Source organism: Zeus faber (genome assembly GCF_960531495.2).
Source record: "Zeus faber genome assembly, chromosome: 11".
NCBI lineage: Eukaryota > Metazoa > Chordata > Actinopteri > Zeiformes > Zeidae > Zeus > Zeus faber.
The window spans coordinates 32,972,061-32,994,417 of record NC_137205.1 but is presented as its reverse complement, the minus strand read 5'-3'; the positions used below and the strand labels follow the sequence as shown (position 1 = coordinate 32,994,417).

Sequence of the window (22,357 nt, the reverse complement as noted above, 5' to 3'; positions counted from 1 at the left end):
GATGGAGGGATGAGAGACAGATGGAGGGATGAGAGGTGGAGAGAGAGAGACAGATGGAGGGATGAGAGACAGATGGAGAGATGAGAGATGGAGAGAGAGAGAGACAGATGGAGGGATGAGAGATGGAGAGAGAGAGAGACAGATGGAGGGATGAGAGACAGATGGAGGGATGAGAGATTGAGAGAGAGAGACAGATGGAGGGATGAGAGACAGATGGAGGGATGAGAGGTGGAGAGAGAGAGAGACAGATGGAGGGATGAGAGACAGATGGAGAGATGAGAGATGGAGAGAGAGAGAGACAGATGGAGGGATGAGAGATGGAGAGAGAGAGAGACAGATGGAGGGATGAGAGACAGATGGAGGGATGAGAGATGGAGAGAGAGAGACAGATGGAACAATGAGAGATGGAGAGATGAGAGATGGAGAGAGCCTCCGCCTCTCTTCCATCATCTGATGAACAGAAACCCTGAAAGAATTGGAACTTGAACCTGTGACGGCAACTAAAGGTTAAAGGTCACATCCCAAAGTGTCGCTCCTCACGCGACCGAACGACAGTCGGAGGCGGATCAGGAACAAAGTCAGGTTGGAGAAGGGATTCAGGAAGTAGGGATTCATACCCATGCTACGTCAGCTGCTCACACTGAGCTCCACCCGCTACAGCCTCCTGTGTTCCTGTAGGAGTGGGGATTCAAACCCATGATCTCTGACCTCTACTGTGTGTTCCAGCTCCATAACCAGGACTCGGTCCAGTCGTTGCTGAAACGCACCGAGGCCGAGCTGAAGGTGCGCGTGGCCGACGCCCTGAGGAAGCAGGAAGACCCCCTGCAGCGACAGCGCCTCCTGGTGGAGGAGGAGCGGCTCAAGTACCTCAACGAGGAGGAGCTGATCATCCAGCAGCTGCAGTCAGTAGCTATTATACTATATTATATTATATTATATTATATTATATTATATTATATTATATTATATTATACTATATTATATTATATTATATTATATTATACTATATTATATTATATTATTTTATATTATACTATATTATATTTTATTATATTACATTATATTATGTTATATTATATTATATTACATTATATTATATTATATTACATTATATTATATTACATTATATTATATTATATTATATTATATTATATTATATTACATTATATTATATTATGTTATATTATATTATATTATATTACGTTATATTATATTATGTTGTATCATATTATATTATATTATGTTATATTATATTATGTTATATCCTATTATATTATATTATTTTATATTATATTATATTATATTACATTATTATATACTATATTTTGTTATATTATGTTATATTATATTATATTATATTATATTATATTATGATATATTATATTATATTATAATATTATATTATATTGTATAATATTATATAATGATATATTATATTATGTTATATTATGTTATATTATATTTTATTATATTATGTTATATTACATTATATTATATTATATTATATTATGTTATATTATGTTATATTATATTATGTTATATTATATTATATTATATTATGTAATATTATATTATGTTATATTATATTATGTTATATTATATTATGTTATATTATGTTATATTATATTATGTTATATTATATTATGTTATACTATGTTATATTATATTATGTTATATTATATTATGTTATATTATGTTATATTATATTATATTATATTATGTTATATTATGTTATATTATATTATGTTATATTATATTATATTATATTATATTATGTTATATTATGTTATATTATATTATATTATATTATATTACGTTAAATTATATTATATTATATTATATTATATTACGTTATATTATATTATGTTATATCATATTATGTTATATTATATTATTTTATGTTATATTATGTTATATTATATTATGTTATATTATATTATTTTATGTTATATTATGTTATATTATACTATATTATATTATATTATGTTATATTATGTTATATTATATTATATTATATTATATTATATTACGTTATATTATATTATGTTATATCATATTATATTATATTATGTTATATTATATTATATTATATTATTTTATGTTATATTATGTTATATTATGTTATATCATATTATATTATATTATGTTATATTATATTATATTATATTATTTTATGTTATATTATGTTATATTATATTATATTATATTATATTATATTATGTTATATTATGTTATATTATATTATATTATATTATATTACGTTAAATTATATTATATTATATTATGTTATATTACATTACATTATATTATATTATGTTATATCATATTATATTATATTATGTTATATTATATTATTTTATGTTTTATTATGTTATATTATATTATATTATATTATGTTATATTATGTTATATTATATCATATTATATTATATTACGTTATATTATATTATATCATATTATATTATATTATGTTATATTACATTATATCATGTTATATTATATTATGTCATATCATATTATGTTATATTATATTATATTATGTTATATTATATTATATTGTGTTATATTATATTATATTATATTATATTGTGTTATATTATATTATATTATATTATGTTATATTATATTATGTTATATTATATTATGTTATATTATATTATGTTATATTATATTATATTATGTTATATCATATTATATTATATTATATTATATTATATTATATTATATTATATTATATTGTGTTATATTATATTATATTATATTATGTTATATTATATTATGTTATATTATATTATATTATGTTATATCATATTATGTTATATTATATTATATTATGTTATATTATATTATATTGTGTTATATTATGTTATATTATATTATATTATATTATATTATATTATGTTATATTATATTATATTATGTTATATTATATTATGTTATATTATATTACATTATGTTATATTATGTTATATTATATCATATTATATTATATTACGTTATATTATATTATATCATATTATATTATATTATGTTATATTACATTATATCATGTTATATTATATTATGTTATATCATATTATGTTATATTATATTATATTATGTTATATTATATTATATTGTGTTATATTATATTATATAATATTATATTATATTGTGTTATATTATATTATATTATATTATGTTATATTATATTATGTTATATTATATTATGTTATATTATATTATATTATGTTATATCATATTATATTATATTATATTATATTATATTATATTATATTATATTATATTATATTGTGTTATATTATATTATATTATATTATGTTATATTATATTATATTATATTATATTATATTATGTTATATTATATTATGTTATATTATATGATATTATGTTATATCATATTATGTTTTATTATATTATATTATGTTATATTATATTATATTGTGTTATATTATATTATATTATATTATATTATATTATATTGTGTTATATTATATTATATTATGTTATATTATATTATATTATATTATGTTATATTATATTATATTGTGTTATATTATATTATATTGTGTTATATGATGTTATATTATATTATATTATATTATATTGTGTTATATTATATTATATTATGTTATATTATGTTATATTATATTATATTATATTATATTGTGTTATATTATATTATATTATGTTATATTATGTTATATTATATTATATTATGTTATATTATGTTATATTATATCAAATTATATTATATTACGTTATATTATATTATATCATATTATATTATATTATGTTATATTATATTATATTGTGTTATATTATATTATATTATATTATATTATATTATATCATATTATATTATATTATGTTATATTATATTATATTATATTATATTATATTATATTATATTATATTATATTATATTTTGTTATATTATATTATGTTATATTATATTATGTTATATTATATTATATTGTGTTATATTATATTATACTATATTATATTATATTGTGTTATATTATATTATATTATATTTTGTTATATTATATTATGTTATATTATATTATATTATGTTATATTATATTATGTTATATTATATTATGTTATATTATAGTATGCACACAGTAAACACTGATACACACCGAATCACTCTGATACTCAATGGTAGACACTGATTGTGAGCGTGTATGCTTGTGTGTTGATGTCAGTGTGTGTGTGTGTGGGTGTGTGTGTGTGTGTGTGTGTGTGTGTGTATGTGTGTGTGTGTGTGTGTGTGTGTGTGTGTGTGTGTGTGATGGAAATCCTTCTCTACCTCAGATGATCATTGAAACAATTAAATGTAAATGTTTTGAAATTTTAGAATTCTGAAAAGTTCCAGTTTTGTCATCAGAGCAAGGAACTGAGGGTTGGGTGGAGCAGAAGAATGGTTTGAGGTGGTGTCTGCCAGCATGTGAGGGGTGGAGGTGGTGGTGTGTTGTGTTCTTAGTGTGTTATGAACCCTCCAGCGACATGGAGCGCTCGGTGGAGCAAATCCAAAAAGAGACGTCGCTGCATCACAAGCTGCTCAGCGTCCACGAGATGGAGGAGAAGACGGTGCTGCTCCGTCACCTGGGGGAGACACTGAGCGGACTGAAGAGTGAGGAATCCACACAGTACACACTGTACACACCAATACACACTGTACACACTATACACACCAATACACACTGTACACACTGTGCACACTGTACACACTGGTACACACAATATGGCCGATCAAGCCCCTGTTCACACCCAGAGAAGGTGCAGATCCAGGGTTTGGTTTGTTTTGGGTGGTGCAACATGGTACAGTGATGTTGTTTGTTTCGGGTGGTGCAACATGGCACAGTGATGTTGTTTGTTTTGGATGGTGCAACATGGTACAGTGATGTTGTTTGTTTTAGATGGTGCAACATGGTACAGTGATGTTGTTTGTTTTGGGTGGTGCAACATGGTACAGTGATGTTGTTTGTTTTGGGTGGTGCAACATGGTACAGTGATGTTGTTTGTTTTGGGTGGTGCAACATGGTACATTGATGTTGTTTGTTTCAAGTGGTGCAACATGGTACAGTGATGTTGTTTGTTTCGGGTGGTGCAACATGGTACAGTGATGTTGTTTGTTTCGGGTGGTGCAACATGGTATATGATGTTGTTTGTTTTGGATGGTGCAACATGGTACATTGATGTTGTTTGTTTCAAGTGGTGCAACATGGTACAGTGATGTTGTTTGTTTCGGGTGGTGCAACATGGTACAGTGATGTTGTTTGTTTCGGGTGGTGCAACATGGTATATGATGTTGTTTGTTTTGGGTGGTGCAACATGGTACATGATGTTGTTTGTTTTGGGTGGTGCAACATGGTACAACATGGTACAGTAATGTGGTTTGTTTTGGGTGGTGCAACATGGTACAGTGATGTTGTTTGTTTCTGGTGGTGCAACATGGTACAGTGATGTCGTTTGTTTCGGGTGGTGCAACATGGTACAGTGATGTTGTTTGTTTTGGGTGGTGCAACATGGTACAGTGATGTTGTTTGTTTTGGGTGGTGCAACATGGTACACTGATGTTGTTTGTTTCGGGTGGTGCAACATGGTACAGTGATGGTGTTTGTTTTGGGTGGTGCAACATGGTACATTGATGTTGTTTGTTTCGAGTGGTGCAACATGGTACAGTGATGTTGTTTGTTTCGGGTGGTGCAACATGGTACAGTGATGTCGTTTGTTTCGGGTGGTGCAACATGGTACAGTGATGTTTGTTTCGGGTGGTGCAACATGGTACAGTAATGTTGTTTGTTTTGGGTGGTGCAACATGGTACATTGATGTTGTTTGTTTCGGGTGGTGCAACATGGTACAGTGATGTTGTTTGTTTCTGGTGGTGCAACATGGTACAGTGATGTTGTTTGTTTCTGGTGATGCAACATGGTACAGTGATGTTGTCTGTTTCGGGTGGTGCAACATGGTACAGTGATGTCGTTTGTTTGGGGTGGTGCAACATGGTACAGTGATGTCGTTTGTTTCGGGCGGTGCAACATGTTACAGTGATGTCGTTTGTTTGGGGTGGTGCAACATGTTACAGTGATGTCTTTTTTTTAGGGTGGTGCAACATGTTACAGTGATGTCTTTTTTTTAGGGTGGTGCAACATGTTACAGTGATGTCTTTTTTTTAGGGTGGTGCAACATGTTACAGTGATGTCTTTTTTTTAGGGTGGTGCTACATGGTACATTGATGTCGTTTGTTTGCTCTCATTGTCAAACAAACGCTGCTGGTCTTCCAGAGCTGAACGCTGCTTAACGCTGTGTCCTCTGCCCCAGACCAGTTCCCCGGCCTGCAGAGTAAGATGCGGGTGGTGCTGCGGGTGGAGGTGGAGGCCGTCAAGTTCCTGAAGGAGGAGCCGCACCGGCTGGACGCGCTGCTCAAACGCTGCAAGAGCATCACGGACACTCTAACCTCCATGCGCAAGTACGACGCCGGCACTCTGCCCTGGGGGTGGTGCAACGGTATCACCTCAAGGACGGCAGCCATTTTCATACATCCACCCATACATAGATTTTCAGGGACGCACGTGCATTTGACGCCCCCATAAAAACAGGCTCAACATTTCCTGGGGGACAACCCCTGCCCCCCCACCCCAATTTTCAAAATAAACCTACACCACCACTACACTACACCGCAACTACACCACCACACCACACCACCACTACACCACCATTGCACTGCACTACACCACCACTACACCACCACTGCACTGCACTACACTACACCACCACTACACCACCACTTCACTGCACTACACCACCACTACACCACCACCACTACACTACACGATCACATCCACAGAAGCTCACACTGCAACACATCACTGAAGTCAATGTGTTGATAAACAGTGGAACCTCGCATTCAGAGTTTCATTCCTTCCATGACCGAGCTCCTTTTGCAAATGAATTATCCCCATTGAAACTGAATGAAATATAATTAATCCGTTCCAAGTCCCAAAAATCACCCAAAAAACATTTTTTATGGCTTTTTAAACAGAAAAGGTGTAGTTACACCACAAGCGTTCCCTTTTCATGTTTATCAAGCAAAACACGCACCAAACTAAAAGAAAAACACTGGGAAAACACAACAGGGACACAACGAATAGCTTCAACAACGACATATCAGCGTGAACTGAGGCAGCCCAGCGCTCGCGGGCGTGAACCTCGCTCCAAATGTGGATTTACACTCGTAAAACAAGACAAAAATTTGCACAAGCCCTGGCTCGTAGAACAAATGACTCGTTAACCGGTACACTCGTAATGCCAGGTTCCACTGTATTTGTAAGGGTAAACTACACCACAAAGTGAAGCATTGTCCGCAGACTGGCGGCCACCTTTTTTAACACAGCTGGAAGATCCGGCTGGATGTAACGTAGTTAACGATCAAAAAAAAGAGCGAAAGAAATAAGATGTCGCTGTTTGGAGGTAGTTGAAGGTAAACAAAGAAGATTGGTTAAATGATTCATTCATCCCCTGACAAACACGTTGTGCAGAGTGTGTCTTGAGCTTCCTGATCTGACTGTGGAGCTTTGACTCTTTTTTCACTCAGTAAAACGAGTCGTTCCATTTCATTCTGTTAGTTTAATGCACGGTGAGTCAGAGTAAGAAGAGAAGCCATTTGTAATTATTATTATTATGTTTTGCATGATCGCTATTGACTTTGGAATGGAAAATACCATATTTTATTATAAATATAATATAAAGGTATATTTGCACTCAAAAGTGAAAGAGATGTTTCCATGTTAGTTCCAGGTTGAATTTTACTGAAACTCGGTGATGCCACATGTTCTATTTTAGTGGAACTCAGGGACAGTTTTGTGTTCTATTATTGTTCCATAGTGAATAATGAACAATAATAAATACAAAATGTGTTAAAATCATCAATCTCACTATAGTGGGAGGTGAAAGTTGCAGTGTGTAGCCGCCCAATCACGTGAGCGTGATCAGGTCACATGACGTGTTTGTCATCGACGCTCTGCAGATGTACCCAATGACACCAAACGATGAGAAATGTGTTTTCTCCGATCAGGGATATAAACTCAAAAAGATCAGATGTCCATGTAAAGGATATTTAGTCATCAATGTTTTATGATATTCATACAATTGAATGAAAATCGGAATCAGCTCAAACTGAAATCAGGAATTAAATCAGCAAGAAAATGACAATCAGTGCATCTCGAGTTGGTAAACATGTTGAGTAACTTTACCACATGATGTATTTCAAGGAGTATATCCCAATGAGATGAATGTATATACTGTATATAGTGCTACTACATTAATGTGTATACTGTATATAGTACTACTACATGAATATGTATATTGTATATAGTATTTCTACATTAATGTGTATACTGTATATGGTACTACTACATGAATATGTATACTGTTTATAGTATTACTACCTGAATGTGTTCAGAGCTGGGCTGGTTCGGTGCCCGGCTGCAGCAGAAACGTGGCAGGACATGTACTTTCTGGACCTGGAGTCTCGCACCATTCTCTTTATTCTAACCCAAATACAGAAACCAGGAAAATTCCAGGTTCATAAAGTTAAAAGCCTGCCGTGATTTGGCTCCACACATGCACTGAGCAGCTGGTTCCACCCATCAGTTGAACCTGTGGGCTGGGTCCACATGGTTGACTCAAAATCCTGGAGCAGTATTTTACTTTCTGAACCTGGATTTTCCTCCTCCGTGTAACGCATCATCCCCCCTGCTTCCAGACAAGCCAACGAGGGCATGTGGAGGCGCCAGGAGGACTTGCCCAACCCTTCAGCCAAGCACAACGACGACTTCCGCAAGGGCCACGACCTGGACATCCCAACCAGCCCCCCGCTCAGCATCAGCGACCTGGGGGTGGGGAGCAGCTTGTCCAACTGGACCCCGCACGCCGGCCTCGGGAACCCCGGCGGCTCCCACCGGGACCACCACCCTCCGGTTCCCCACAAGGGTCGAGCGCTGGAGGAGCTGGAGCGCCGCAGCGCCGCCGACAAGGCGTCCACGGTGGAGGTTCGGCTGGTGAGGACTGTTTCTCGAACTTATTCCACAAAATGAATTCCTACAGTTACCCACACTGCTTTTGTACCACTAAAGAGCTTCTAAAGCCGGAAGTTTCAGTTTCTCCCATCTCGTCTTCTATTTAGAAAAATGGGCGGCGGGAGTGGGTTAGCATTTTAGAGAATGTCCAACAGTGCCGGTTTGGATCCTAGTTTCCCTATCATCTCCCAAACTGGAGCAGAGACACTCAATAAGATCTGTTCAGATTGGATCCAGAGACTGAATCTGATCAAATGGATCAAACTGAGGTTGAGCATCACTGAGGTCCCAGAGGTTTGAGTCTGACCGGATGGGATCCCACGTCCCTCAGGGAAAGGATCTAGGTTCTTGGTTACACAGGAATGAAAGGTTAAAGGTAGATTAGGGACTTCCTACAGAAAGTGATGGGTTGTTGGGATGGATCTTTCCCCTCCAGGCGGCGGAGAGGGACTGGGAGGAGAAGCGAGCCAGTCTGACCCAGTTCAGCGCCCAGGACATCAACCGCCTCCTGGAGGAGACGCAGGCTGAGCTCATGAAGGCCATTCCAGACCTGGACTTTGCCGCCAAGCAAATCAAGCCCTCCTCCAACACGTCGTCGTTCCAGATGCAAGGGGTCCAAGGGGTCCAGGGAGTCCATGGGGTACAAGGGGTCCAGGGGCTCCAGGGGGCCACCGGGACCCCTGAGCACCGGTCAAACAAGCCCCAGCACAAGCTGGCCGGGAAAGAGGGCGGGTCCAGACGTGGCTCGGGTGAGAGGCCTTTCACCCATGATTTAGACACTTATAGAAACTTTATTTTTTTAAGGTTTGTTTTTCAAAATGGCCGCTGTTCCTCCCTCTTTCAGACGAGCTGACGGTGGCTCGGTATCGCACGGAGAAACCCTCCAAGTCCCCCCCTCCGCCACCCCCACGACGGAGCTTCCCGTCATCCCCGGGTCTGACCACCCGCAGCGGAGAGACGCTCATCGCAGGAAAGAGCATAAAGGTAAATAAAGAACGTTGTGCTTCTTTGCTGTAGGACAGTAAGCGATTAAGAGAGAAGGCTTTGTAACTTAAATATACCTGACACTGACTTTTAGAAGTGGTTGCCAAGTGGGCCAGCTCCAAATTTTATCATGAAATAATACAAATTGTGCAACCATTTTGTGATCAACAGAATGAGATCAATAGATAAATGAAGACAACCAGACCACACAAGATGGTTGACAATGGCCCAAATCCAGCTATTCAGGGCAACTGGGCAACTGTTATTGTCGAGCCCTGACATTGTAATCTTTTGTGCCAAGGTAGATGTGTCCAAGGTGTAGGTCTTCATGAACAAAGCAGTGAACTTGGTCCCAAAACTGTCTTTCATGGACTCGAAGAGAGAGATGAACTGACACCTGTGGGGTATGGTTGGTGTGGTTACCAAGCATGCCTTTGTGTCTGTTCTCCAGAAGATGGAGTCTGAGGAGACGGAGGTCCAGAAGCCTCACGTGAAGCTTAGAAGAAGCGTTTCGGAGAACCCCCGCCCGGCGTCCACGCCCCCCACCCTAGTCTCCGGAGACAAGGAGGAGGCGGAGGAGGAGCGGATCGCTGCCGAACTGGAGGTACTGGAGCATGAGGCTATTTCCTGTACGGCGCGCCCCCTGGAGCAGGGGTGTGGCATCTTTGAAATTCAAATTCTATTTCAGACCGAGCTGATTGACCATGTGGTGCTACACATCCTTTGGTTTCAAAATGTATCGTTGGACTTTCTAGTTGAAGAATATGATTTGGGTCCAAAAGGTTGACTCAAAATCCTGAAGTGGAATTCAAATTTCTGAATCCGGATTTTCCACCTCTGCTTAAAACAAAAGCATGGTGCATTTTCTTTGTGTGAACAGATAGCTGATTGACCAATTTTAGCTGACATCAGGTCTTACACTGTTGGTGTCTCCATCAATGTCAGGATTTTAGCATTAAGCCCTAACGGAGATAACAGAGCTAAGGGAGCTAACAGAGCTAAGGGAGCGCTGTGATGCTTGAAGATGTTTGTCTGGAAAACAAGCTGGAAGACAAGCGCTCAGGGAATGCAGAACCTGTGTATGGCTTCCATTATTCATTGTCTCTCCATAGTGACACACACACACACACACAATCGTCAGACACCTCATTACCACATGTTGGTGCAGCAGGTGCCATATGCCATAGGTTGCCCCAGGCGATCCTGGATCACACACCACTCGGTTACGCACATTATCGCCCGGCGCTGGGATCCTAGCCAGACGCTCGTTTGCTGTCGATATATTAATGAAAAAACAGGAAAGGGTTTTATGGTCCAACGCTGACCCTGCGTGACCCTGCGCGACCCTGCGTGACCCTGCGCCCCGCTACCTCGTTCCAGATGCGTCGGGAGCCTCAGCTGCGTGACGGGGAGGAGACACCCTGTTTGTCGGGAAGGGATGCATTTTTATCATTTTAATACCTTTTGAAAATGCTTCTTTGCAAATGTGATTACATCGGCATAACAGATAGTAAGCGAGACCTGTTCAGCGCCACCTACTGGTTGAATTGAGTGCAAAGCGAGCTGGCAGGAGGCTGACGTGGGTTCGGACTTTGAGTGGCTCTCTACGTCACAAAGTAAAGATATAGCCAGTGATGTAATCCCCGCCAGTGGTGCTGCTTTGACGGAGCTGGGACTGAAGCAACACCCATTTTTAGAATCAAGCCACCCCCCCACTGGGAGCGAAGCTCCAACCAGTGACTGAAATGACTGTTTAAATAATCTGGAGTTCATTTGGTGACTCAATTTCTCTCGGTTTGAGCTGCTTTATGTCCCTTCAAAATACTTTTGTGGTCTGTTCCCGCATTAATCAATATTTCTTTTCCAGTATCAGCAAATTTAGCTTCTCTTTTCAGTCGTGCGCTGCTCTGTGAGGCGTTCATGTTCCGCTTCCATAAATCAGACGTTAGTTTCATTCAGATTGCGAATGCAAATCGTTCGTAGTCTTTACATTTAGTCATTTAGCAGACGCTTTTATCCAAAGCGACTTACAAGGGAGAATAACATTCAAGCTACAGTCTACGTGTCCCGCGGCTGTAAAAGCTTCCTGTGCCTCCGCAGATGTTCGAGAGAGTTCCCCAAAGGCTCTCTCAGGTCCTGTCCCTCCCCCAGCCCCTCAGCCCTCCCAACAGGTCCACTGAGCCCCTGTCCGGCCTGAACCCATGGCCCTCCGAGGCCCCGGGCACCAAGGTAACACTGCAGCTCATCTATAAGGTTTTATGTTGCAAAACCTGATAATCTGAGAATACGAACTTATAGAATACGATGTGGGAACTTGTAGAATGTGATATGGGAACTTGTAGAATACGATGTGAGAACTTGTAGAATACGATGTGGGAACTTGTAGAATACAATGTAGGAACTTGTAGAATACGATGTGGGAACTTGTATTATACGATGTGGGAACTTGTATTATACGATGTGAGAACTCGTAGAATAAGATGTGAGAACTTGTAGAATAAGATGTGAGAACTTGTAGAATGCGATGTGGGAACTTGTAGAATACGATGTGGGAACTTGTAGAATACAAGGTGATAACTTGTAGAATACGATGTGGGAACTTGTAGAATACGATGTGGGAACTTGTAGAATACGATGTGGGAACTTGTAGAATACGATGTGGGAACTTGTAGAATACGATGTGGGAACTTGTAGAATACGATGTGGGAACTTGTAGAATACGATGTGGGAACTTGTAGAATACAATGTGGGAACTTATAGAATACAAGGTGATAACTTGTAGAATACGATGTGGGAACTTGTAGAATACGATGTGGGAACTTGTAGAATACAAGGTGATAACTTGTAGAATACAAGGTGATAACTTGTAGAATACGATGTGGGAACTTGTAGAATACGATGTGGGAACTTGTAGAATACGATGTGGGAACTTATAGAATACAAGGTGATAACTTGTAGAATACGATGTGGGAACTTGTAGAATACGATGTGGGAACTTGTAGAATACGATGTGGGAACTTGTAGAATACGATGTGGGAACTTGTAGAATACGATGTGGGAACTTGTAGAATACGATGTGGGAACTTGTAGAATACGATGTGGGAACTTGTAGAATACCATGTGAGAACTTGTAGAATACCATGTGAGAACTTGTAGAATACCATGTGAGAACTTGTAGAATACCATGTGAGAACTTGTAGAATACCATGTGGGAACTTGTAGAATACCATGCGGGAACTTGTAGAATACCATGCGGGAACTTGTAGAATACAATGCGAGAACTTGTAGAATACCATGTGGGAACTTGTAGAATACAATGTGAGAACTTGTAGAATATGATGTGGGAACTTGTAGAATACGATGTGGGAACTTGTAGAATACGATGTGGGAACTTGTAGAATACGATGTGGGAACTTGTAGAATACGATGTGGGAACTTGTAGAATACCATGTGAGAACTTGTAGAATACCATGTGAGAACTTGTAGAATACCATGTGGGAACTTGTAGAATACCATGCGGGAACTTGTAGAATACAATGCGAGAACTTGTAGAATACCATGTGGGAACTTGTAGAATACCATGTGGGAACTTGTAGAATACCATGTGGGAACTTGTAGAATACAATGTGAGAACTTGTAGAATATGATGTGTACCAGTACGATGAGTACTGAAAATGAACTCCAGTATGAAATGTCAAGACACAAGTTCAGATTAATTCTACAAGTTCTCACATCACAGTCACAGCTTTCGGGTTTTGCAACATTAACACCTTCCCACCCCCCAGGGTGCGCTGGATTCTTCTCAGGAACTTCCTTCTTCTGCTTCCACACCCCAGGCCTTTCCTTGCTCTCCTATTGGCTGTTCACCTGGAGATGTTTGCTGTTTTGCTGTGGATCTTGTGCTTTGTTTTGCATGTAGCGACGTTTATCGCTTGATTTTACTGAAGGTTTGAAGTCGATCTGAAATAGTTTAACTGAACATATTCACAAACATAAATCAACTTTTTGGCAGGATCTCAGGATTCAATCTGATTTCAATACAAAGGGTCACAATTTCATTCAATATTGATTGAATCAGATATTGATGATGGCTTGTGATGATTCTATATCGACATAATTAAAATTGCTACCATTTCAGTTTCCCATCTAGCGCTCACCACAGTTGTTCTGCAATACAAGGACACAAGCTGCCACAGACCGTGGCCCTTAGGACCCCTTACCTGGTCATTTTCCTCAGTAAATTTCTGACTCTGATGACACAGATTATTGAATTTTGGTGGAAAATGGCCACATAACTTCTAAACAAACTATCTACTTTACTATTTGATAAATTAATTTGGAAAATGAAACCGTAACCATGGAATTGTATCAGACTATCCCATTTTTTTAACCCAGCCCTGTGTTTTTTCGCTCAGTATTTGTCTCATTCTTAGCGATCAGTCTCACGCAGACAGGTTTTGGATTGTATCACAGATACTGTGACTCAAATAACAGCGTTTAAAGTCCGTGCACGGCGCTCCCCTCCTTGTATTACAGGACAGGCGTTCCTCGCTGTCTCCGCTCCCCCAGATTGTGTTGACAAGGTGTTTGTCAGCCTCACCTCCTCCAGAGACACCAGAGAAACCGGTCCGACTGCACCGGAGACGCCTCGGACCGTGTTCAGAGGAGGAGCGGGAGGAGTTGGTTCTGGTGCTGATGGAGCCAGAGGTCCGGGTGGTGTCTCCATCTGTGGCACAGCAGATCAGCAGTGCTTGGGGGTCGGTTCTGCAGACCCTGACCCTCCCGGCGCCGGTTGACAGAGCCTCCGAGGTGCAGCTGAGGAGCAGGCCACTCCTGGTGCTCTTCAGGGCCAGAGTGACGGTTAGAGAGGCGTACAGGCTGCTGCGCTCGCTGCTGGAGTCTTCCGAAGCCGAAGCGAAGCACCTCCACACCGTCCACACAGGGCCCGGCGCTACCCCGTCCCCGATGGCCTCTGAGCTATCGGGTGGCTGTGATAGCTCCCTGGTGGCGGCTCTGAGCAGGGGGATTGAAACGGGAGACAGGAGGCTAAACATTCCTCCCCAGGCGCAGCACCGTTCAACAGCCCCTGCTCTGGCAACCAGCGCTGGTTCTGTGGACGTTCTGAAGAGGCGGCGGGGAGAAGACCTCCGCAGAAGCACCTACCTCCGGCTGGATAGCCTGGAGGAGACCATAAGGCAGCTGGAGAATACCCTGTCCGAGATGAGCGCCAGTCCCTCCGCTGAAGGAACCTTCCAGAACCGACCCGCCGTCCTCCAGGCGGCTGAGATCGGGAAGCCGCCGGTCCCGCCCAAGCCCTTCTCCTTCACCCCCGCACCAATACAGGTTCATTACCGGCGTTCCCTGTTCTCCATTAGCGCCAACTCCTTCTTCTTACTTCTTCTCTGAGTGACTGGGTGCTTGCAAATCACTTTCCATCAAACTCGCTCGTCTGATGGCTGGTCCCTGATCAATTGGCGTCTAATCCAATTTAAAATTGAATCGGCCCGGAAGCTGCTATAGACTTGAATTAAAGTCGACGGACAACAGACTCACAACAGAGTGATTACCGCCAGCCAGCCCTGCTCAGACCTGTTAACTGACTTCTCATCGACCCGTCCGGGCGTCTGTCCTTCCCCTGGAAACTATTCTCTCCTTGCTGCACTCAATGGACATTTAAAATAAACAATATTTCTTCTTGTCTTCATTCTCTATGTAGTTGCTGATGGTTTTGCTGTTTTCCTGCTCCCTTCTTCCCTTTGAAATCAGTTGATTCTGAAAACACTGACACAGCAGATTCAGTTTCAGTTTGATGAGTTGAAGCCAGTTTCCATGCCATAGCACAACTTCGCTGAAGGTTATACTTTTGAAAGACTTAACACAAAGCGTAACACAGCAGCCTGCGCGATCAACAGTTATAAATGAGGGAACCAACATTTTAATTAGAACTGGGTTGAAAAACACTCGTCCTTCAAGGTGGGGAAACAGAAAGTTGCACATTAAATACAACAGGGATTGGAAATCATCACACGACTGTTTCCATCTGTCGGATCGTAGGCGTCCAATGAGCCAAGAAACGAGCAAATAACCGAGATCAAATGGGCGATAACTGTGTTCAGCTTCCCACTGGATGCACGTTGTCTTTATGAACGGTTTCATCATCATCACCATCATCATCATTACCATCACCATCACCTCTCCCGTACAACTCGGCTACTTGACCAAATTCACTGTGAATGATCTTCTCCAGAGCAGCGCTGCAGTTTATTCACGGCCAACAGACGATAAACTTTATTGACTGAGTGTCGAGTGTTTCAATCCGTTTGTGTCAATATTTTTCAGTCATCCTCAGATGTGACATGAGGAGGGATGAGTGGAAACTCGACGCTCAGTTTGGTGTTGATCAGAGCGTCCTGTTTTCCTCCTATTAGCGGCGGTGGCGAACGGCGACGGCAGCGGCGCATCATTGAACAAACCTTTCGGTGGCGGATCCCGCAGTGACGCTTCCGTGTCGTGTTTTTTTTTTTTTTCTCTCGTCGTTTCTGCTCCAACGGTGCAAAGATAGTCGCTGCCGCTCTGAGCCTCCATCTGGAAACTCTTCTGGGAATCACTGCGGTCGCTCAAGTCGAGACATGTAGGAAATATGCAAAGTGTGATTCACTGCCACAATCCATCTTCGTGCCTTGCTCCTCTCCTTGATCCTGTTCCTCCCTCTGTGGGTCCTCCTGTCCGTCCCTAATCTCTTTCTCTTTCTGCCTCTGCTGCTTCAGGGGGGGAACGCCTCCAACGCGGTGAAGCTCCTCCACTCCTCCGCCGCCTCCAGACTGAAGCACCTTCAGCAGAACAGCACAGAGAAGATCAAATCTGCAAAGAGAGAAGACTTCCTAAAGAACCATCAACAGGTACCAACTCCACCCCCTCCTTCACACACCTCCTCATGGAGATTCAGAACCAGCTCCAGAGCCTCATTCTTTGGGATCCGTGAGCCTCGGCCTTGTGACCTTAGTTCTTCTTATCAGCCGCTGATTGGCTGGATGCTTCTACGATTCCTGGAAGTAGCTCCCGGCGTGGAGTTGGGTTGAGCCCTGAGCCTTTCCAGGAGCCTTCCTGTTGGTTCTCATCATCTGGTTCCTGCTTTCATCCTCCAGACATGTTCAGCGTCAAAGAATAAAAATGTTCAGACGGATGGAGGGGTGGAGAGATGTAGATATGGAGGGAGGGACAGACAGATGGATGGAGGGATGTAGGAATAAAGCCTTGACTTTCCAGGGAGAAATCCTTCTTGTTTTAAAGAATTTACCTCCTTAAAAAGTGAACAGGGCGACTCTCACTCTCTAATGAACAACGAGATTCAATGGATGTGGTTCGGTCCGTGTTCCAAATCAGGTTGAATATAAGGCTCCTCTTCCTCCTTCCCATCCCTAACCCTCTGACCGTGAGGTTTTGCTGCCATGGCTAGCTACTCTGCTGGCGCAGCAGCTGAAGGTAAAGTCAGTTTTCCTCTTATCCTCCAAACTCTGCACACTGACACTGCTTTCTCCCAAATAACCTGGGATTGTCCCGCTGTCGTCTGGTGTTGCTGTTGGAAGAGAGGCAGGAAATGTTGATTCGGGCGAGGAGGATTCCGCACCGCTCACGTTAGCTGCTCTCCGGCATTGGAGCGTTCCGGGACGACGTACCGCAAGAGAAACCGCCCTTCAGACTGCTTTCCACTTCCTGTTTGGCCGGATGTCGCCGCTGGCTGAGAGGCGAAGCGATGGAGGTGTGGCCGCCCATGAGGAGTTTCTTGGTAGACAAAGCTGAAGCTCTCATCAGAGGCTTGACTTGGAGCCACCGCCTCTCAATGAGGGTGCGAGAATAGACTAAAAATATCAAGAACATGTAGACAAAGCGAGACTTGTTGTTCAAAGGCTCTTGTACCATTAACATGTCACACCTGTGGCACACAATATGTTTTGGTTGTTCGAGGACGTTGCAGACAGTTTGTACGGGTTGCTAAATTCAACAGGTCTCGCTGGAAAAATGGCGTTTTGGAATCTTGTTCCTTGAGCGCCTGCCCCTCCCCGGTCTCTGCACGGGCCGTTCCAAACACCTCCAGAAGAGGCGTGGCTCAGCAGCCACACCAGTCCAGGGCCAAAGTCTTTGAAAAGTCCTTTTTTCAGACTGTTTTTATGTCAACAAATGACCTTTCGCTGTTTCCTTGGACAGCACAAGGTTAGAACAGTGACAACTTATCAACAAATCCATTCGATGAAATGTTGACGGTTCCACACAGAGACATGAACGTTGTAATGTTTAGCATCTGATGTTTCACAGGTTGGTGTTTCGTGCCCCCTACAGGCTCAGCTCAGTATTACACTGCTAGAACAGTGCCCCCTACAGGCTCAGCTCAGTATCAAGCAAGTTGTTCACTGGAATATTTAGCATTTCTTTGAAGATGGACAATTGTTAAAGAAAGTGTTGAAATAGAGTGGACAACATCACATTCACGTCTGCACATGTGGTCACCGCGTATGATACTGCCCCAATAAACACTCTCTCTGTTTGTCTCTGTTTTCACTCTACTCCTCCACCCCTCCCCCCACCCCCTCCACTCCATCTGTTCCTGTGGCTGCGACCTCCTCCAACCTCCTCCGCCCCGTCACCCGTGCTAACCTGCTCCATCCACCTGATCCACCTGTGACCCAGCCCCACCAGCAATGAAGAGACTGTGCCTCCCCCTACCTCCCCTACACCTACCTGCGCAGCCCGTCACACTGCTACACCGCCTGTCACCCCGCCCATCTGGGGGAACCTCCATCACAGAACACCCCCCAACCCTCCCAACTGCATGTGTGCGTGTGTGCGGGCGTCAGTGGGAGGGAATCCCCACTTTACCAACTAGAAGATTGTATTTTCTTTTCATCATTCTCCCTTTTATTCCGTTCCTCCTCTTCTTGTGGCCCTGGCCCCGCCCTTCCTCCGTCCCTGGACCCGATCCGAAGGCTCCGGAGACCCTCGGTCCGGCGGGCGGGACCCAGCTCCGCCCCTCCGGCTCCGGTGGGGGCGGTTTCTCAGTGTGCCTTCCCGGCCTGAGGAAGGTTCCCCAGGAGAGCCAGCTCAGCTTCTTTGCCGCCACCAGCCAGGCCCGAGCGCTGCTGGCCAGCCTGTCGACCTCCACCCTGTCTGCCTCCGCCCTGTCAGCCTCCAGCCTGTCGACTTCCGCCCTCAGCACCGAAGCCCTGCTCCTCTCCTCCACCTTCCACCACCGCCGCCTCCTCCCCGAGCAGCGGTGTTCCTCCCTGCCCAATGGTGGCTGCCCCCTAGTGGTGTCGCCCTCATCCTCCTCCACCATCTCCTCCACCTCCACCTCCCCTTTATCCCCCTCCACCCCCCTCAGCAACCCAGCCTTCTCCGCCCCGGACCCTCCATCCAGCGTCCTCGGCTCTGAGTGAAGAGGAGGATGAAGGATTCAGTAAAGCACCACTCGCCAAGTGCGAGCAAAGAAAAGCAAGCACAGTTTGAGGAGGTGACGGCGCCGGGGTTTGCTTTGTTTCCTTTGCTTCGTTTCCTTTGCTTCGTTTCCTTTGCTTTCAGGACAGTTTTTGTTTTTCTTCTTCTGCTTCTTGGCATCAGCAGAACATTTGCTCTGGTTCCTCCCACACAGCCTTACTGGCAGCTCCAAGCAGAGCCCTCCAACCCTCCAACCCTCGCTGCTCCACATGGACACGCTCACGGTGCCAGTCTCATATGTACTGTCCACCGCAGCATTTGCCAAATCTTTCTGTCTCTCTCTCCTTCTGTCTCTCTCCCCTTCTGTCTCTCTTTCCATGGCTTGTTAGTGGAGTAGGTGAAGTATCTAGACTGTGACTTATAGAGAGTAGAGTTGCATTAAGTACTGTAGTTGTATGTGTTCACAGAAATACAGATTCCACTCTGAGATCAATTGTATGAAATGAAACATATATATATATATATATATATATATATATATAAATATAAATATATATATATATATATATATATAAATATATATATATATATATATATATAAATATAAATATAAATATATATATATATATATATATATATATATATATAAATATAAATATATATATATATATATATATATATAAATATTTCCATGGAGGTTTTCAAGCCGTTTGGTTCGTCTGACCTGCTGCTACACCCTCCTGTTTGTTGTGAAGAGTTTACAGTCGCTCCATCACCCGTGCGCTCAACATTCCACTGAGTGACGGTGTAAATGTCTGGAGCCATCTTTGTTCTCCAGCTTAACACCGCGCTGCGTGAAGGTATCACCAGCACTTCTTCAAGAATGAAGAGTTTGAATTGAATTGCTCCGTCCGTCCTTCACAAGCTGTCCTGGGGAGACCAAGCCTATTGGGCGGAGTAGACATTAAACAGCACAACTATTAAAAGCAGTTGATGGAGCAACGCAGAACGTGATTTCTGACAATCGGGATTTACAGACACGAGCACATCGTCCCCTCCTCATTGGTCTGTTCTGGTGACTTTTTTCACAAACATTTTTTTCATGTCAGATCGGTGCCAGCGCTGATGACGAGCACAAACCATCATTTGTGAGGAAAGATCTGATCTCCAGAGTGTTGACCTGAGGATCTAGACCCAGAAAAAACACGAAGCACAGGTTCATGCACTGACCAGGCACGAAGCACTGCAGAGTTCTGAGGATTCTGGTGCTCGCCTGAAACTGTGCCAGTGTTCCCTCCGACTCCACCTTCCTCCGCCTTTCCCTGATCTTCGGCACGTCTGAGAAATGATCTTCTGGGACATTCTGCCAGTGTAACCTCCATCCTTCGAGATGAACCATAAGTTTGGGCTTTTAAAATGTCAGGCTTTGATGCTCCTCCGTGGAGAGCCTGAGGAACTCAAGGTGGAGAAGAGGAGGTTTCAGATCAGTGGTGTCGTCTCCACTCTTTCACTTTGCATCGTCTTCAGCGGGTGAATCGCAAGGACGTGGACCTTCTAGCGTGTCCGAGATCTTCTTGGACTTCTTTTCTGGTGTCGTCGGTCCAGAAGGATGTTTGTCTGTTTGACCCTCTACCTGTCACCTTCCTCTGTGCCTCTAAGCCTCGTAGCGAGCGGCACAACGCTCCCAACAGACGAAGGCTTGTGTTTCCACGTCAGTGTTGGATCCACCACCGTGAAAGAACCTCTCTCTTCATCCAAAGATGAGATGGAGAAATGGAGGACGGCTGCAGCCTGGAGGTTGCACCGAGCCTCCGGATGAGACCTTCATGTTGGGATGGAGGTCCAGATGACACCTTCATGTTGGGATGGAGGTCCAGATGACACCTTTGTGTTCTTCTTCTTCTGAAGGTTCAAGCTTTGGGCCAAATTAAAGCATGTCACTAATTGACTCCGTCCCACTGGTGTCCAGAACTGCCAGAGTTCAGCTGGTGAAGGATAGGAATGAAAAGTAGAATCTTCAACCTCCGGCCTCGTGTCCCAGATGAAAAACCCAAACAGTGACTCGTCCTTCCGGGATGATTCCAGACTTGCGTTGTGTTTTTCAACATGGCCGCCGGCTCAGGGGCCGTGTCGGACGCGTCGACGGTCAAGGCAATCAGCAAACAATCCTCGAGAAAACTTGAATTGAAACGACACAAAGAAAATTATACATATATATATATATATACATATATATATAAATATAGATATAAATATATCTTAAGTGAGATGTTTGTGTATGATATTATAATTGTGAAGACAGGTGTGTTATATAGGCCTAGATTTAATTCTAAAAGTGTATAACGTCCTCATCTCTTCAGTTTTATATCGTAGTGATCATTTTGTACAGATATTTTCTTTTTTTTAAGCCATTCAGAGAAATATAGAATTTCAAATCGGCAGATTATTTATTCATGCACAAAACATCTTTTTATATTGATTTAAATAAAGTATCTGTACAGATAAATCTCTGTAATATACACACTGGAGTTTTCTTTACTTATTTGCACTCTGCCTAGTTTTCTTACTTTGCTCGGCTGCTGGGTCCTGAAAACGGGCGTCCAGCTCACTGCCTGCCAGGGACCCAAACCAGATCCGGGCAGAGTTCTGTGTCTGGGGCTGTTTGATTATGAGGCTTTTGGAGAAATGCGTCTGATGTGATTCCAGCGGCGGGTGAAGGAATCAATTGATGAGATGACGGTGGAGTTCACTGCAAAACTCCAGCTCCAGGAAGTGAAAGTGAAGCTGGTTTTCCAGCCGCGTCCAGAGGAAAGCGTTTGGTCGGATCAGAACCGTCCAGATTCACAGGACTTTTCCC

At 41.8% G+C, this 22,357-nt stretch overlaps 1 protein-coding gene across 1 annotated transcript in view; it reads left to right on the top strand.

Annotated features, from left to right (window-relative positions):
- srcin1a (SRC kinase signaling inhibitor 1a) overlaps positions 1 to 18,890 on the top strand; it is a 45,689-nt gene extending 26,799 nt beyond the window's left edge. Inside the window, exons 9-17 of the mRNA XM_080009335.1 lie at positions 727 to 902; positions 4,509 to 4,639; positions 6,332 to 6,479; positions 8,775 to 9,069; positions 9,524 to 9,836; positions 9,932 to 10,071; positions 10,523 to 10,675; positions 16,839 to 16,970; positions 18,757 to 18,890. Coding sequence (XP_079865461.1) covers positions 727 to 902; positions 4,509 to 4,639; positions 6,332 to 6,479; positions 8,775 to 9,069; positions 9,524 to 9,836; positions 9,932 to 10,071; positions 10,523 to 10,675; positions 16,839 to 16,970; positions 18,757 to 18,771 — 1,503 coding nt within the window. The 3' untranslated portion in view covers positions 18,772 to 18,890. The remainder of the gene's footprint in view (positions 1 to 726; positions 903 to 4,508; positions 4,640 to 6,331; positions 6,480 to 8,774; positions 9,070 to 9,523; positions 9,837 to 9,931; positions 10,072 to 10,522; positions 10,676 to 16,838; positions 16,971 to 18,756) is intronic.
- Positions 18,891 to 22,357: the final 3,467 nt, after the last annotated feature.